Source organism: Cystoisospora suis (genome assembly GCF_002600585.1).
Source record: "Cystoisospora suis strain Wien I chromosome Unknown contig_1083, whole genome shotgun sequence".
Classification (NCBI taxonomy): domain Eukaryota; phylum Apicomplexa; class Conoidasida; order Eucoccidiorida; family Sarcocystidae; genus Cystoisospora; species Cystoisospora suis.
The window spans coordinates 76141-93145 of NW_027153884.1; the positions used below are offsets into that span (position 1 = coordinate 76141).

General features: G+C 53.5%; 2 protein-coding genes across 2 annotated transcripts; both read right to left on the reverse strand.

The window, feature by feature from the left end:
* Nucleotides 1–2280: 2280 nt before the first annotated feature.
* On the reverse strand, nt 2281–10338 carry CSUI_002608 (uncharacterized protein). Its single transcript, XM_068062808.1, has one exon. The coding sequence runs from the start codon at nt 7615–7617 to the stop codon at nt 7279–7281; it is 339 nt and encodes a 112-aa protein (XP_067925219.1). The 5' UTR covers nt 7618–10338; the 3' UTR covers nt 2281–7278.
* A 242-nt stretch (nt 10339–10580) lies between these two features.
* Nucleotides 10581–15439, reverse strand: CSUI_002609 (uncharacterized protein). The gene is made up of 8 exons (XM_068062809.1): nt 14746–15439; nt 14421–14554; nt 13839–14059; nt 13225–13378; nt 12683–12841; nt 12184–12327; nt 11584–11641; nt 10581–11249 (listed from the first exon to the last, which is right to left on the reverse strand). Exons 1-8 carry the CDS (start codon nt 14904–14906, stop codon nt 11075–11077), a joined length of 1206 nt encoding a protein of 401 aa, XP_067925220.1. The 5' UTR covers nt 14907–15439; the 3' UTR covers nt 10581–11074.
* Nucleotides 15440–17005: the final 1566 nt, after the last annotated feature.

A 17005-nucleotide genomic window follows, 5' to 3' on the forward strand; every position in this document is an offset into this window, starting at 1 on the left:
GCTGTCTCTTCGTCAGTCAGCTGAAGCCGTCAGTAGAACGACTCATCGCGATTGGTTCAGGACGATGTAGTCAACAGCTCATACCAAGCGATACTCGCTTTTGTTTTACCAGCAATTAGCGATCCGAGGTCCTGCATCACAGAAACGGTCCCTTCAGCAACTCAGCTGGCTGTGGGCAGAATATAGGGGTACTTCAGGGGATAAGATGGGAACCGTGCGAAGGATATGAAAAGCTGATGGACTTCGTTTGGTGCCGGACTTGCTTTTGCTCGGAAGCAATACCGTTGCTGCGGAACACACCTCCTGATGAGCGTGATCACGTGGCCCTCCTCGGGGTACTACCATGTGCAGTTGACTGTAAGACACCGGAGTCCACGTAGAAAAGACAGAACCTGACATCACCCAGTTTGGACCCGGAAACCCTGGAGAGGCTAGCGCCACTTCGGGTTAGCAAGCAGCCTCGACGGGCATTCTTGGTCAACATGCCGAGGGCTATGTTTGCCAACGTCTCATGAGTACTTCGGCAATAATTATATCAGTGATAGGCTAAACAGTTTTCTCGGGAGTACACCGTAAACAGCAATGATCTCTGAATGTCTGCAGCCTCAAGCATACCATGCATAGTCTGATCTCACAGTACCAGAAGACATGCGAACTTCATATTATAACTGGACTTTTGACCGGACATGCCATAGGTAAACGTGTCTTGGCTGATTGTATATTGGCGGTTAAACCAAGCAAGCAAGGTAATTTTAGGTTTGCTGAGAATGCTACCTGGCAGAGAAGGCTTGATAGGACACCATGTGTACAAGAGAGACAGTGCCACCAGTAGCAGCCAAACTAAGTCGAGTTTTCTCCGTGCATATTGAAGTAAAAAGCGTCCACCGGGTGGGTGCTTTCGCTATGAGGCGGCTGCCGCGGTCCAGAAGAACGACTTGCTGGCTGCTGCCGGACGAGGTATTCTGCCCCATCCGCACGAGACTCTCGGGTAAAACAACCACAGGTTTTCATTTGGTTTTCCACCAGGCCTACTCACGAATGCTTCGGAGCCGAAGCAAGGCTTCGAAAAAGTGAGGCGGGGGTGTCTAACCACCGAGGTGTCAGAATTCACTCAGTTGAGGAAAGCCACAGCTGTTATCTAACAAGATCACTCTACAACATGGAGGACCAGCTAAGCAGTATTGGACTCCTGCTACCACGGAGACGGCGTTCGCACGCGAGACGCTGGGCCAGCCGCTGCACACCCGGGAATAAGAACGTGCTCTCTTCAACTGAGCTTCCCAGCAGAAAGCATATGAGCACTGATCGTGTTTTTTTTACGTTACAAACTCCGCACGTGCTTCCGCTGGGCGGCGGACGGCCAGATTGGAAAGCCGGTTGACACTTAAAGATCAAAGGAAGGAAGCAGATACCTAGATAAAACTGAGGACAAGCCCGCTGATCAAGTGTTCTGGTTTGTGACGTTAATTTCCCTTCTGTCGGTTCCGAAATCAGTACTGGTATCTGGCTCGCAGGGCCTGTCGCTCCTTAGCTCGAGCCTACCCGGGAGCTAGGGGCTGCCATGCCGTAAGGAAGAAAAGCGTCGTTGAACGGTGCTGTTCTTAAGATAGGCAAGCTAGAGGTTTCCAAGGCGGTTCTGTTCCCCAAGTGCCAGTCTCGGACACCCAATCTTCACTCAACATGCCCAGCTCCGCGTGTGTGGGAAAAGCCCCGTGCGTGTGCATCTGTCGGGCTTCCTGAGATTGCGCACACGAAGACTGGTCACTCACTGCAAGTGCTGAAGGTGAAGTGCTGGAATTTTTCGCCAGTCTCCGAGACCAGAGTTCACGTGGAAATTGCTGTGTCTGTTCCTACTGTCCGAGCGTTGACTGCTCAAAAGGCCTGTCTAAACACGCAAAGCCTGCGCTACTTCCGGGCAAGTCCGGACAAGCGGGTCAGAGCCGCCACCGGTGTGACGGCCCCGTAGTCCGGGGTTGACCACGTAAAGCAAACTGACGAGAGCCCCAAGGCACGTTGGCGGAGCACCTCACAAAGCAGCAGATCGATCTCAAAGCAAGTGTCTTCGCTTTTCGAGGAGAGTCGATTGGAGGCGCAAAACCGAGAGCAATATGCAGGCAGCGCGGTGAGTTGGTCCCGGGCCTGCGTCCGGGTGGCGATCCACGTGTGTCCGCCCCCCCCAAGTGGCTTGGTCCCCCGCAAGACACACCTCCACTATAGTATGAGATCCGCGTCTTCTGGCATTCTGGCGTTTTTCTGTACCCGAAAGTGTCAAATTCTCAACAGCTTTTTTTTTACGTGAGAACGGGTAGTCTTGCTGGACCCCAGACAAACAGCAGAGTGCAAGCTACGACGGACAACTTAGAGTGCGTCTATCCGGCAGTAGCGGTGTCTTCACAGCTACTAGAGTGCTGGGGCTGCTATCGCACAGACAGGTCGCCGCCCCGCCCTTTATTTTCACCCTTCTCACTAACCCCGTCAATCTGCGTTGGCTTTTTTTTTCACCGTTGGAATCCTGGCGCTGCCTTCTCAATTCACGGCTTCGCTCTTTCCCTGCACAGTTGCCGCACAGGCAGACAGCCGTGTGTCGCGGGATCTCGCCTCAAACCCGACCTACCCGTGTACCCGTGCCGTACCACAGACTTAGCCGGTGTCTTGGAGTGCTTCATGCATCCTGATGTTTTCGTTGTCCGTTTCATGTCTTTTTCTTCACGAGTGTCTTTTAGACACCGATCCAGGTGGTGTGCCGCGCATATGCAACTGTGTTGTGAAGGGGCAACCCGCGGCTAGCCTGCTGGACAGGACAGGCCTGCGCTTGGAGAGAACCCCTTACCGGTTCACCTCTTGAGAGAACATCGGAAGCGAAAACTTTCGGCTGTATACTTGCTGGTGTGTTTTATGTTCTTTTGTCGAACAGTGCTTTTCCTTAGGTCTCTCACAACTGTCAACCCTCCCGCTGTGCCTTGTCGCACGCAGTTCACCGGTCACTTTTTGGAACGGCCATTGGCGGCAGCATGGCCTCTAAGTAGCTCCGAAGTCGTCCGTTCCTGTTCCGTTCATTTGTATTTTTTGCGAAACTGTGACGACCCTGTCCGTTTGATCTGGAGCAGGGCTGCGTCTCATCCAAGAGTCCAACCCGCTGTTTGTTTCCTGAGGGTGGTCTTTCGTTGTGTATCTGTCGCGTCAGCGTAGTTTACATTGCTCATGGGAATAGGCTTATCAGATGAAACACGACCTTCGCATGTCCCCAAGGTATTGGTATGTATCCACGACTTTCGGCGAATTCTCTCGTGATTATCTCAGGGTATCCGGCTTACGAAGATGTTTTGCCGGTACAACCAACAGAGCTGATGTTGCCACCCGTCGACCGAGCACTCACCCTAGAGCTACTAGTGTTTTCTGCCTGTGCTTCGGATTCATTCTGTCTTTGAAGTTTTCCCGCGTTAGAAGTAGATTACTACCTCAGAAGGTTGCTCGTCTCCTCACGGTCGCGCGCCTCCCAGGCCTGTTGGGAATGGATCTAGACCTGTGGCGCCCCTCTGCGGCGCAGACCGTTATTTCCTCTGTCCAGTCGGAAAGGGCTTGTAACTTACTCTCCGATGCGGAGGAAGGATGTTGTGACGGCGGCGGCCAATTACCATGCTCTCCAGATGAGGCTTCAACCCAAGCTGCTTCCGTGCCTGATCTCTCTTCCGAGTCATGTGTTATGACCACTTCAAGTGCAACTCTTCAGTCCACCCAAACGGACCCTGCGATCAGTCGTAACTCCTCAGCACTAGCAGAGTCGCCATCACGTTGCACTACGTCGAACAGTGCCGTCATCCCATCTTTCCCACTGGACCAAACTACGTCGTCCATACCACGGAATCACGACTACTACGCAGACAGCTCATCTTCTCCGTTGCAACAGGCTCTGCCTCGTGGATCTTCCAGGGTCAGTCGAATGCATCTGCGGACTGATAAGATTCTCGAGTGTGGCATCGGGAAGGACCTCGGTTTGTCCTCAAGGGCGGAGCATTTTCCACAAAAACGAGAAGTTATACAGAACTCCAACAACACCGACGCACGGACAGCCCCTGGCAACTCTGCTCATCAGTTTGATCCGTGTGCGTTTTCTGACCATCTAGATTCTACTGTGCTTCCCTCACAGCGCGGAGCAGCTAGTGGCGGCCACATAGTCCTGTCTTCCGGACTGGTTCCCCCGTACAAATTACCCATCGGTTCTTCAGCAGACAAACTCTCACATCCGCCTCGTCCTGCCTCCAACAACGTCCCTGCCACTGTTGGAAGGGTTACTGTAGGCACGATGGATAGTGCCCTTCAAAAGAAACAGAGCGCTGAGATCCGACTGTCAGAGATCCTCTCTAAAGGGTCGGACAATCATCTTCATAGTGCCCTTAGTCATGCCCTTCGGGTCAACCCTGACGACGGAGTGAACAGCTCTCGAGTTGAAAGAGGAGACAAAGGCCCTAGAGACCTGATGATGAGCTTACTCGCTGCTGCGACTATGTTATCCTCTCAAACGGGAAACCATCAGCGAACCCGACTACTAATGTCACAGCTGCTAGCTCGTCAGGTTTCCGAACAGCAGAAGGCCAACGGTCTAACACGGGGGAACTCTGGACCGCACGCCAGAAACCAACCAAGTACCTCTTCTCCGTGGCAAGGACCTGAGTCGCTCCACGGCTCAGTGTCGCAAGTGGGAGGAGACTGTGCGTCGCAAACCGCCCTCTCTGGGCTTCCATGTCACTCTCAATCAGGGGAAGAATCTTCACTGGAAAACACACGAAGGTATTCCTTCGTACTGCCAAGTCGTGAGACAAGTTCGGTGCGAAGTCTGCAGGGTGCTTCTGACTTGGTGCAAGCAGACCTGGAGAAGAGCATGTATAACTTCCATATAGGCCAGCAGCAAGCAAGGGGTGGGGGTCCGTCGCAGCGCTCAGTCACGCCGCAAGACCACAGTAGGGACCAAGGCTTTGGGAGTTTGCGCAGAGATACTGCTGTCACCCAACCATCGTCGGCATCAGTCCCATGTATCGAGAAGCAAGGAGGAGACGGCATTTGCAGGCCTACGAATGCTCGACCACCTGCTTGCATACAAGGGGGAAATCCTCTCGAGACAGGAAACTGTGGTGGACATTCTCAAACGAGCTCTGGTGGCATACTCCGCGCAGCCCTGCAGCAGAGAGACCGACTTCTTCACAAACAAAGACTGATTGTAGCTGCGGCAGAAACGCAGTTAGAGCGGGCTGATATGTTGGTTGTGCTGCATGGCCGCTCATCCGCTGTGTTTCATTTTGTCCTAAGGTCATTGGCTCTCCTTGCCGACTCGTGCCCCTTCTGGGCAGCTGGACCTTCAGCTCTCAAGCTCATTAGTAACTCCTCGCAGAGCGACCGAAGTCGCTACAGGAAGGCCACACAGGAAGAAACAGTTTCTGCGCAGTTGCGGTCTAGTGGCGCCCTCTGCAGCAGCAGAGGTGAGGGCAGTGTATATGCAGAAACAGAGGGCCTTCCGGACAAATCAGGAGTGGGGTCGGTGAAGAAGGACAGTACCTCCGCTCGAAAAGAAAATGATATAAAGGATTTCGAAAAGACAGCCGGGGCCTCATCATACCGATGGCATTGGCTGCATGTAGTCTCGTTTGTTGACAAGCCAGAGCTCCTCACCATTTATCAATCCATTCTTTCGCCACTTCTCTCTCTTTTCTCGTCTAAAACAAGTTCCTCGCTGTCCGCAGCAGCTGTCGCCGACTCTCCTCTGGATGAGCATGTTGATTCTTCAACTCTCCCAGGAGGGAACTCTCGATCGCTTTGTGGAGCAAAAAGCCTTTCTGTTGTGGGACAGATTTTACGAGATCTCGATGATCTACGAGCTCTGCACGACTCGTCGTTCTTACCCTTGCTTCTACAACCAAATCAACTCCTAGCAAAACCCGCCGAGCTTCAGCAGTGGAAAAGCGACTCGAGCAACAGCGAGATTCCACAGTCTGGCACAATGCCGAGCAATCAGAAATGCTGTGCATCTTGTCCTGCAGCATCTCGAGGTTGTGGAGTGGCGTTGCTCTCTGAAAGTCCTTTCTTCCCTTCTTTCCTTGAGGCAACTCAGACGGTCTCTGTGTGGCCCCTCGAGGAGAACGCTTACGCCGCTGTAGCAGTCTCTGCCGGTGCTTCTCCACCCAAGTCCAGTGAAACTCCGTCTCTAGAGATTCTTCCTCTTATCAAACATGAGGAGCATACTAAAGAGGAAAAAGTGGACACAGAATCGAGTACGGGCGTTTCTGAGCTCTCTGGAGGAAGCTCGCTTTCGAAGGTGGGACAAGATTCTTCAGAGAAAGGACACAGTCTTCTGAGTCGAACTACCTCCGTAGGTCAGTCGGACGATTCGGTTGTCGTTCGTGAAGAAGCTTCAGGATATCACCCCCCCGTTGATGACATGGACAAAAGCAGTCTCCTTTCAGCATGTCGCGGCTTGGTGGAGTGTATGCTGAAACACGTGAATCTAGAGTTGTTGGATAGTCGCGAACTTCTTTCGCTCTTGCGTTTTTCCGAGTTTCTTAAACTCCCAGGAACCACCACCGCGTCGTCACCGGCGCCTGTCGTAGCTCCACCAAACGGAGAGGAGACGAAGGGACTGTCACGAGCTGTCTGCCCGTCAGCAGAGGAGACATCTGAGAAGGAGAGTCTGCAGAGTACAGTTAGCCATCTGGCCTCTTTGAGAGCCCCAGTACCACCACATTCAGAAAGGGATCATATGGTTTTCTTGGACGATGAAGCAAGTGAGAAGGTCACAGCTTCAAAACGAGGTGGCCAGTCAACCATACCAGCTCTTCGTCAGCAGAAGACGGAAGATTCCTTTGCGGGACAGCGGCAGCTACTCAGCGGAAGAGAAAACCAGAAGCACCTGAGAGAAGCCGCGGATGCAGCAGTGGAATCTGTCGTCGCACTTCAAGAACACCTGAATCAGTCTGGAGAACTGCTTCTTCAGCAGCGCTCATTGGCATTGGGAGCAGCAGGCCAGTCATGTTCCCTGTCCACACACCACCGACTGATGACTCCCGGAGAAAGAACAACAGTCGACTCTTCTCTGAGCAGCAGGAGTTGCAGTCACGTCAGCAGAGGAAGCAGACGGAGTTCCGCGAGGAGTCCCAGCGACACTTTTTCACCTTCGCGGGAGAAGCACCCTTCTGGAAGTTGTAAGAATGAGCCGTTTCCAGACGTCGCTGAGAAATCAGACTCAGCAGGTTCTGTGTCCCCCCGATCCTTCTTTGGAGGAGAGGGAGGCTACAAGCCGCCTGTTGGAGGACTGCAGACGTTGCTCAGTTTCTCAACCCCTTTCGGGCGGAGTCCAGAAGATGATGGCCCCTTCGCGGAGATGTCGTCTAACGGTCTAGATACTTCGTTCCTTTGCTCTGTTGGATGCGGCCTGACTGATACGCTTAAAGGTTCAAACCAGTGTAACGCCGTTCGGCCCAACAGCTCTGATGCATGCAATCTGGCTGATTTACTGTTTTCAGGTGGCAGCGGAGGCAACAGGGAAGTGGGACGCACACAGAGTGGTGAGAATCTTACAAAAAGTACTGGTAACAACGGGGATGCAGGCGTAGATTTGTGCGCTAACATCCGTTCTCTCACCACCGGAATGGGACCAGAAGAGAATCTCTCTTTCCAGGAGTCGGCCGTGAGTCGCGTTCTCACTCACCTTACTAGCCAGGAGTCGAATGACGGCCGCGTGCTCGCACTGTCCGACGACGTGATAGAGTCCGCTGTCAACAGTCTTAAGCTCTCTCGGTCCACCGCGGACTCTTTCGGAGCATGGCCTGCCCACGAGGGATGCGTCTCGGATGGTACATCCTCTTTTGACCGATCTGCTGCCTGGGAAAACTCTTTAGGCTGTTGTCACGACTCGAGAGCATCACCCGCGGGGCGCTTCTGCGCTCTCGATGACAACCAACACCACCGAGGCTCGGAGTGCTTCGGTGACCGTGTAGCCTCCTCGCAGCATGCCGAAGAGCCTGAGACGGTATCAGATGGTGGAAGATATGGGACAGCTCTCCCTTGCTCAGGGACGGAGGATTCTCTCTGTAACAGAGATGCTGTCCAAGCAAACACAACAAACTGCATAGTCGGTCCCATGGAAACAAGTCCCCCTGTTGGACTCATAGACTCTCAGACTAATGAGACCCAGGGATGCGGACGGGCATTCGAGAATGGCACGCGTGGTAAACGCTTACGAGCTCAATGTGTCTATCCGGATCCGACGAATGGTGGCGCACCTCCAACAGATGGTGGATGGTCGGATGACGCCTGTGAGGGAAGCAGCCCTAATAGTCTTCCCGGACTCTTAAAAAACCGATCCATCAGCGCGGCCGGAGTGTTAGGGAATGGAAGTGGGGTTATCGCTCCCGGAGCTTCTCTCACGGCGGTGGGATGTAGTAAAGATGAAAAGTCTTGCAGATCAGTTGTTTGCTCTAACTCTCGTCCGAAAGCCAACAGTTCCGCGTTGTCGAAAATACAAGGACACACAGCGAGCAGTGTGAGATCCGCTGTCAAAGGCATTTATTTCGACAGCTACAAGAAACTGTGGCGAGTGCAGTGGAACAGTAGTGGAGCGGCCGGTGGCGGTGCAGGCGGCGGATCAGGAGGCTGCAGAAGAGTCTCCAGGTCTTTCAGTTGCGCAAGATTGGGTTTTGAAGCGGCTAAGGCCCGTGCTGTTGCTTGGATGCTGTCCGGTGGCCGTGTAGGTGACTGCGGACTAGGCAGCAATGGTGGAAAGCTTGCTGGTCCCAGCGGGACAGGTGGTGTATGCACAGAGCCCTGGATGTATAGTAGCGGGGCCGGTGAGAATCCTGTCATGACGCCGGAGCAACAAGAGAGAGAAGAAAAAGAACGGCTTTTATTTTCTGATCCAAGGCTGTTCCTGAAGAGAGTTGAGGCATTCTATGTTCGCAATAAACTGTATTCGCTGCAATGCAACAACGGAAGCACCTCTCTTTCGCACGGGGGAAGCGGGAGTGAAGACACTCTGAGTGGTTGTCACGCCGAGGGTAACGCTAGTAGCGCAAGGCGCGGCAATGGCGGGTCGGGTGGTCTTCGCATTGTTTGTGTTCTTTCGCTTGACGATATGTTGGCGATTGTTAGCGGAAAAAAGAGGCGGATGGGACCGGAGCCGGAGGTTTCAAGTCCTGAGTCGGACGAAGAGGATGATGAGCAAGGTGGAGACGAGGAGTTCACACAGACCGAAGTGGGGGAAACATCGGGAACAAGATTTAGTCCTCCAGGTCGCCGACAACTATGTACAGTGAAGGCGGCGGTAGAAGGACCCCTGAAGAAAAGGCCGAAGAAAGAGAAGGGCTTGAGCACTCCCCAGACAGCTGGAAGTCGACAGCTTGATGTCTCTGATCTTTTCGGCTCTGCACAGATGCTTTCGGAGGTCAAGCAGAATTTGCTGCGACTACTGCCTACGCTTTCTAGAACAGGACATGTACCTCAGGAAACACACAACGGGCAGGGAACTGTGTGCGTGGATCCGATCCGACAGGCGGGAGTACTGGATGCCAGTTTGTTCGCGAGTCGGCCAAACTCAGCACCTGTTCCTGATAGTGAATTCGGACAGCACTACGCTTAGCCGCGCATGTGGTAAACTTTTTTCTTGTGTTCTGTCATGTTTCTCGAGATATAAAGAATACTTTGTTCGCAAACATACTCTGAGTATGGTCACGATTCGGGGCGACGGGGTCTACACTGCGCTTTAGCGGCGTGCGGAAACGGTCTTCTTCGAAATCCTCCGTCCTAGCTTAAGTAAAGGGGAGCAAACAGACAGCACAAGAGAAACTGAAAGAGTTGACGCATGCCGCGGGTTAGCCGCGACGTATCTGTTGTGACAGGAGACCTTGCCTGCGTATGTATGAGCACCACAGTGTGTGTAGTCAAGCTAGGCTCTCCAGGGACACCCAGGCAACAGAGCCGGGAAACTTGTAATAAACAAACCATGTTCATTTGGAAGGGCCCTGGCTTCCATGAGGCTTCGCAGCCATGGAAATAGCAGTTCTACTGTCCCGTCATTAGGAGTTCTGTCTGCTTCAAAAAAAGTGGGGAAATTCGTTATCTCCAGCGCTAAGATCCCAACACTTCGTGCCAGTTTGTTGTAGTACGTAAACGGCAGTCCAGAGATGCCGGCCGGGGTGTGTCACAAGGCCGCTTGCACATTGCCCCGTCCTCGTTGCTCGTCTCCACTTGGAATGCACGTCAGAAGCTGACGGCCTCCAGGATGGATAAAGACTAAGAATTTAGTGGCTGCATGTGTCTGCTGACTTGTGTTTGTTGTGACCGGGAACCTGGAAGGCAAGTAATGGAACGTCAGTACTGTTGCTCCCGGTGTGAGGCGACCACTTTCCCGCCTCCCCGGTGTAACCCCCGCTACGAGCGGACTGTTGCTAACTCTGCTACGGAGTGTGCTCCACTCCATCCGGGCCAACCCCGGACCCGGCTCCCGAGGGAGCGGTACACACATTCTAGCTCAGGAACACATCTCTCGCATAGGAACTTATGTTCCTCGCAGGCATAACAAATGTAGCCCGCCAGGGCCTCTGTGTTGTTGATCTAGTTTCCGTTGTTTGCATCGTGCAGCTCGGGCACCTTCCCTGGAGCAGATCATAAACTGATTTGAACGAGGCCGCCGGAGTACCTTGCATACTGCATGAACCCGAGACCGAACTGGGATCAGTGGCTCGAAGGCATCAGTAGTGGGTCTCGTCATATTTTTTAACCGCACACGATTACTTGCACATGCCGGTTGTGGCGTATATCGTCACAATGGCGACGCTCACGAACAGGCGAATACGGAGCGTTGTCCAGGCGTGGCGAACGCCCCCGTCCGAGTTCCGTTGCCAGTTCCCTGACCGCGATGTACGCTGCCTCAGTTCGTGTACAATTTGGATACTGTGTGCGACAGGGGCTAGGCAAACAGCACAAGAAACGTCACAGAATCCGCGACGGCCAACTCGGAGGACAAGGCAGAAAAACAATTAGAACGGCAAGGCGCGCGTGCCAGACGGTGACATGCTCGCAGACCAACAGCTTAGAACTCCTCAGATCGACTGTGCGCCAGTCGCGTCCGGGAAGGAGGAGGTTGACGGGGAAGATGAAGCAAGTGAGTGAGCAGAGTAACGGCCAAGGTAGCTGCGGCACCTGCCGTTCCGGCCTCGTTGGACACTCGCAGATCGATAGGGACTTGCTCGATTGACTGGTCGTGTCTGCGTGGGAAGAAAGAGCAGGCACGTTTCTGAGCCTAGAACCGTGGCTTGGGATTCTGTCGGGGCAGCTAGGACGCCTGTCGCAGTTAAGTGTTACTCATTCCCGAAAAGCACGACGAAATTAGACGAGCGCACGACAGGACTCCTGCACTATCTAAACCTTACTCCTTCGGACCTAAACTCGCGAGTCTCTCGCAGCAGAAACCGAAAAAGGAACTACGCTTTGTTCACCCTCGGGTGGCATGAGCTTTTAGTGTCTGTTGAATTGCTGTGTAGCTTGAGTAGTACTGATTCGCCACCCACTCTAGCACCGAGTTCCTCGAGGACCACTTACCGCTTGATAAAAAGACGCGCGAAAGGAAAATAGGGCACCTCTGCACAGCTGTGTTTATCTGTATGCACGCAGAAACCGACTGCGAAAGAATACAGCTGCGGCTCCTCAGGCTGAGGGACTAGGTCGCCGTGAGACCCGGAGATGATACACTATGTATGGAATTTGATATCGGCCTCTGTATCAGCGTATGCGGGTGGCGAGACGTTCAGGGGCTGCGCGGGCATCAATCTGTGCCAGGACAAGCGTCACTCTGTGCGTCACAAGACGGTGATGTGAGCAACTGAACGACCTATCTGCGCCTCGAGGCGTAGAAGCCCAAGAAGAGGCGATTCCACTCGTTGTCACCCCCGACGTTAGGGTGAAGTGATACCACCCCACCTTTTGATGTCTCAACTCAAACTATTCGTCCCTCTAAATCGCAGCAATCCGAACAAATACCCTGCACCTCGCGCCAGTACGCTCGCAGTGTAGAACGGCCGAAGACAGTTATCCTATTGCGGGTATCTCATTCATTCTCAGGTACAGCTGGAGTACAATGCGCAGGTGATGACCTAGTGGGGGTTTGTTTGCATGCCTTGCGCATGAGGATGTAACACTCACCGCAGTTGACAAACGAGACGACTAGTCTGTCCCGTAACTGGTGAGACACCTTCCGCAGCTCAGACTTGGCTTGACGGCAGGGCATGCATGAGGGTTTGTAGTATTGCACCAGCCAGGCTGCGTCCGCTGCCGGGACCGCTTTTTCTGAAAGGACAATCGCAAAATAGAACACAACAATGTGGCAAATGTTCCTTCTAGAACTCCCTGCTGCTGGAAGTCGAAAAATGCAGTTCTTTCCGGGGAGTAATGTTGCCACTCATGAAAGCAGAGAGGCGCCCTGCTCTCATGTGCTTCCTTCTTCTCGGTAAGCATAGTTCAGCTAAAACTCGTAAGCCTTCAACGTTGCTAGTACCCCCGCCCTGGGGGAAGGCCGCCGCCGGATCTGCAGGCTCGCCCGAAAAGACGCTGATGTGAGCATAGATGCTGATGAACGAATCCAGTGGTGTTCTGCATGGAATCACTGAGTGACCTCGCTGTGGGTGAAATCGCGACCACTTACGGCTTTCTTGGCGTTTGATGCCGGAGATGGAGGCAAGTTGTGTTCGTGCTGCAGCATCACTCTCCACCTCTCGTATATCAGAGGCGGGAACCTCTAGGGCAGCCTCTAGAATATCCTCTGCCTGTAGCAACCCTGTATACTCACGCTTGTCCCAGTAGCCTGTATGCAGTGAGCAACATCAACCCCGCCAACAAACTGTGTGGGGACATCCGTGTGATCAACACGTAAATTAAGCACACCTTCATCTGTCCTGCCGCTGATTTGCAACGCTGTAAAGGACAGGTGCGGGCTGCCTGGGGGAGACTGAAGAGCACTGACAGTTCGTGATAGCGTCGATCCAGAAACACGGGATAGAGGAGAACCCGCGCCATTCAGTCTCGAATGCAGAACCCGGGCCCCGACGCCCCGCACAGGAGTCCAGCTGAGTGAAAAACTAAGCTTCTGAAACGACAATGGGTCTTGGTGCGGGTGGGGCAACATGGGTTCCGAGTTGCGGCATTTCTCTGTAACACTCGGGAAGGGAGTTAACACAACCAACGTACCGCCTCCGTCTTGGTCGGGGGGCAGCAGGAATACTTGGCCCAGATGGCTAATACCGAAGTAGTGGCAGAGGTTGGAAATCAGACAGTTAACGACCGCCAATCGCACGTTCTCGGTGTTCATCGTCTGCTCTCCCAGCTTGGTGTAGAGCGGGACCTGACACAAGAGAAAAGATCGTCCAGACAGTGGAGCTCCCTTCCACGAGGCGGCAGCTCGGGCTCACGAATAACCGTATCGCTTGAAACAGCAGATCAGCGGCAAGACGCCTCGGCGAGCACTTCAGACCTAGGAACGGAGGAGAATGGGAACTTGTTGGTACGCTCCCTACAGCTGTATGGTTCCTGGTGAAACGCTAGCCTTATCACAGCTGCTGTGAATATGGCGACAGCGTAATGGGCCTTCAAAGTAGAGGCCGGTGAAGTCTAGAAGGAAGGCCACACTGTCATGCTCTTGTCTTGTTAGTGACAAACCCATGGGCAACCATTTACTGTTGACTGACTGAGTATATCTCTCACTTACAGCCCTCCCAATCTGTCAACGTTGGCTAAAGAAAATGAACGACAAAGAGCTCGTCAACTCTTGGAATTAAAGTTTAACCGGACGCACTGAGCCTTACATTTCTTTCGCATGTGCCGCATCCGGGCTGTGCGAAGGTAAGGATCCACGTGTATTTTGACTTTGCCAAAAGACCTTCGATGTTCCGCTCGAACAGTAAGAACACGCCTCTCTTGTAACGGTACAACTCTCGGTTTCCTCGATTGGGCAACTCCTCAAAGTACCCCTCCATTGACTTATACTCCTTTCCATAAAGATCGTAAAGTCGGCGGGTCTGCAATCCTGAGGACGTATGGGAAACAAACAACCGGTGTGGGCTACCATGGCAAAGTTATCCGTGTAGCACTGCCTGAGGGGCCCGGTCTAAGACGGACGGTCCGCAGACAGAAAACTGTAGACTACTAAAGGATGGAATCTCTCTACAAGCCGAAGAGGACGGAGAGTGCTCGTTGCCATCTTTACGTAATAATGCTGCCTCTACAGATGATTCTTCGCGAGTATTTTGACTCCTTTCGGAACCATTCATGGAAAATTCGCATGGTCCGGTAAGCTGTGCGACGGCTTCAATAGCCCTGCTCGCAGAGTGACTGTGTGCTTGTGCGCCTTTTCGTCAGATGACTGCGCAACGACATAACAGACATACTGGAGAGTACTTCATACGCCTCCGAAATCCTATGGAACTTAGCCGCCGCGTCACCCTTTGAAGAAGTCTTGTCCGGATGGTATTCCAGAGACATCTTCCGATAAGCCTTCTTTACGTCTGCCAGTGAAGCGTGTCTGAGGACAAAATCATCCAAAGGATAGGACGAGTTTAGCTTCACAGGCGAGCGTTTCGCGTTCGGGCGGCGGCCCGGGCCGTTCACGGTAGTATTTTAGCTGGATCACCCGGTGGAATTGATGATCTAGACCCCCATCGTACGACGGTCCAAGCATAGCCGGAGGTGAGCAAAAACAACACTTTGTCTTACTTGTTGATTCCCAGGACAGTGTAGTAGTCTACAAAGTCTTCGCTTTCCGTGCTGGAGGCCGATTTTCCGACGCCGAAGTACGGCAGCAATGCGATGATGATGATGATGAGACATCCCATCAGCCTCCGTGGTAGACTCCAGTGAAACGACCTCCCCTCCATGGTGTCCCGCTGCAGCTCAGAGGTTGTCCACCATGTAAGCACCTGGACCGCAGGAGCCGGGTTGAAACTCAGCTGTTACGAGGGTTCCACGGAGCGAACAGTAAACAGCCGGCCGAACAGCGAGCAAAGCGACCGCACACTGGCGGCACGCCGTCAGGCCCAACCCCACTCCAGCTCCTAATCCCAGGCGTTCACAGCGGGGATCCTTGTCTAGCTAATCCTTCGAGGGATGGATGCTAATCAAGCGAGTCATTCAGTATGGATGCGGCTTCAGAGATGACTAAGCACCGGCGCCTTCCTACAGTCGCCGGCAGGCCCGCCCTCGGATCAAGTGAAAACCTGCGACCGTGATCGGCGCCGTCCTTCGTTTCAGAACTCGAGTGCGACCGTTAGAACAAAGACCAGGTCTGCTAGACGCTGACGCGAAAGTAGTCGCACCTCGCTCGACGGGACGAGGTCGTTGGCACAAGCCCAAAAAGGGGACTGTCTGCTTTGACTTTATGCTGAGGAAGTGCGCGCTGGCTTCAAAAAAGTTGGCTCAGTGTGGTAAAAAAATCATTGAATGAATGTGTGCTAGTATCAGCACAGAGCAAGAGAAAGCCTATATAGCCCGAGCCGAGCACACTTGCCGAGTTGCTGGGTTCGTCGTGAGCGCGACGTTCGAGCACGCGTCTTACAAACGGTCGGCCCCCTTCTCAGAGCTGTCCTGGCATGCAGGCAACAAGCGACATGCTCTTTCCCTTGCAGGTCTGTAAAGCAAATAGGTCAATTCGGTTTAGGCGGTGAGTCTCCGCCGTCGTCCACGCGACCGGAAGTCCCGGTGACCGTGCACCTCTGCATTCCGCGTCCGGGACCGGGCTCCTGTGTCAGACGGGACAGCAGTGAAGACCTGGGACACCCAAATAGCAAATGCTTTATTGAACAGGCAGTTCGACTGTTTGCACGACGGCTCCCTCTAAACTGCTGGCTGTCAAGGGTGACAGAGGAAGCATCTTGTTTGCGTTGTGATTGAGCAGCCCCTTACGGATGCGGCATGAGAGACTCCCGCCGAGAAAGGTGCCGGCTTTTTGAGTGAAGCAGAGCTAGGTCATACCGGTACTACACAGTAACCTGGGTACCTGGTTTCCGATAGCTTCAGTCCTTCAGCAGTCAGTGCGAGCCTTTTCACCAAATGGCAATGGACAAGATGGCTCCCCGGATGCAAAGCCAAACTAACATTGAGAAGGGCCGCAGCGGGCCCCGCCAACGACGCAGAGTACCGGTGCACGGTTTGTAAGAAGCTACTGTATAGCGAATGATACCGCATTCTCAGAAGGGGCTCACGGGGGAGTCAGTTAGCGAGCCTCACTCGTACCTCACAGTTTAGGAAGGAACGGCAACTGCAACACCTGCCGACAAATGCGTGGCCAAGCCACCTGCAAGGGTAGCAAGCTACGTAGAAGGTGAAGGCAGCTGGCCTTCAAAGAACCGTCAACATCTGTATCTTGCAGAAGTGATCCCTTTACGCGCTGCTTGCATGTAGGGCTTCACTTCGCAAGAAGAAATATTCGGGGGAAAACGGAATGGACTTGAGACAGGGAACTCCTCGAACAGTGACTCTCGATCTTCGCGCCGGGCACGTCGTACATTGGATCGGGTACTGCTTTTCTTGGAGTCCTCACCAATCATGAGCACATTTCGTGGCCCAGTGGCGAATAACGGTGGCCAGTTGACAGACTGATCTTGTAGATCCAGCCGGTTTAAGTGTCTCTCTTCTAGTCCGGCTCCACTCGACTGTAGCCTTAGCCTGAAACTTCAAGCTCAAGGGTTGGAGAGAGAAAGCAGTGAGGCTTCCCTGGATTTTAAGCCTTAGTACCAAGAAACAGTATAACCCCGACCTCGCCCCGGGCTGCCAGATACACATTCTACCGTTCTGCCTGCTTCGGCAGGCCCCCAGTTTCTTCGGCTGCGGACGCAAACGAATCATACCTACTTTTGAGCAGGGTACGAAGCGCGGATTCCAGCAGACAAACCGATCTCTCCTGATACGCCGGGTCATGGCCCCCGCCCCCCAGGTCACCACTTTTTCGGACCCGAGTGACGCGACTGTCAGCCCGCCG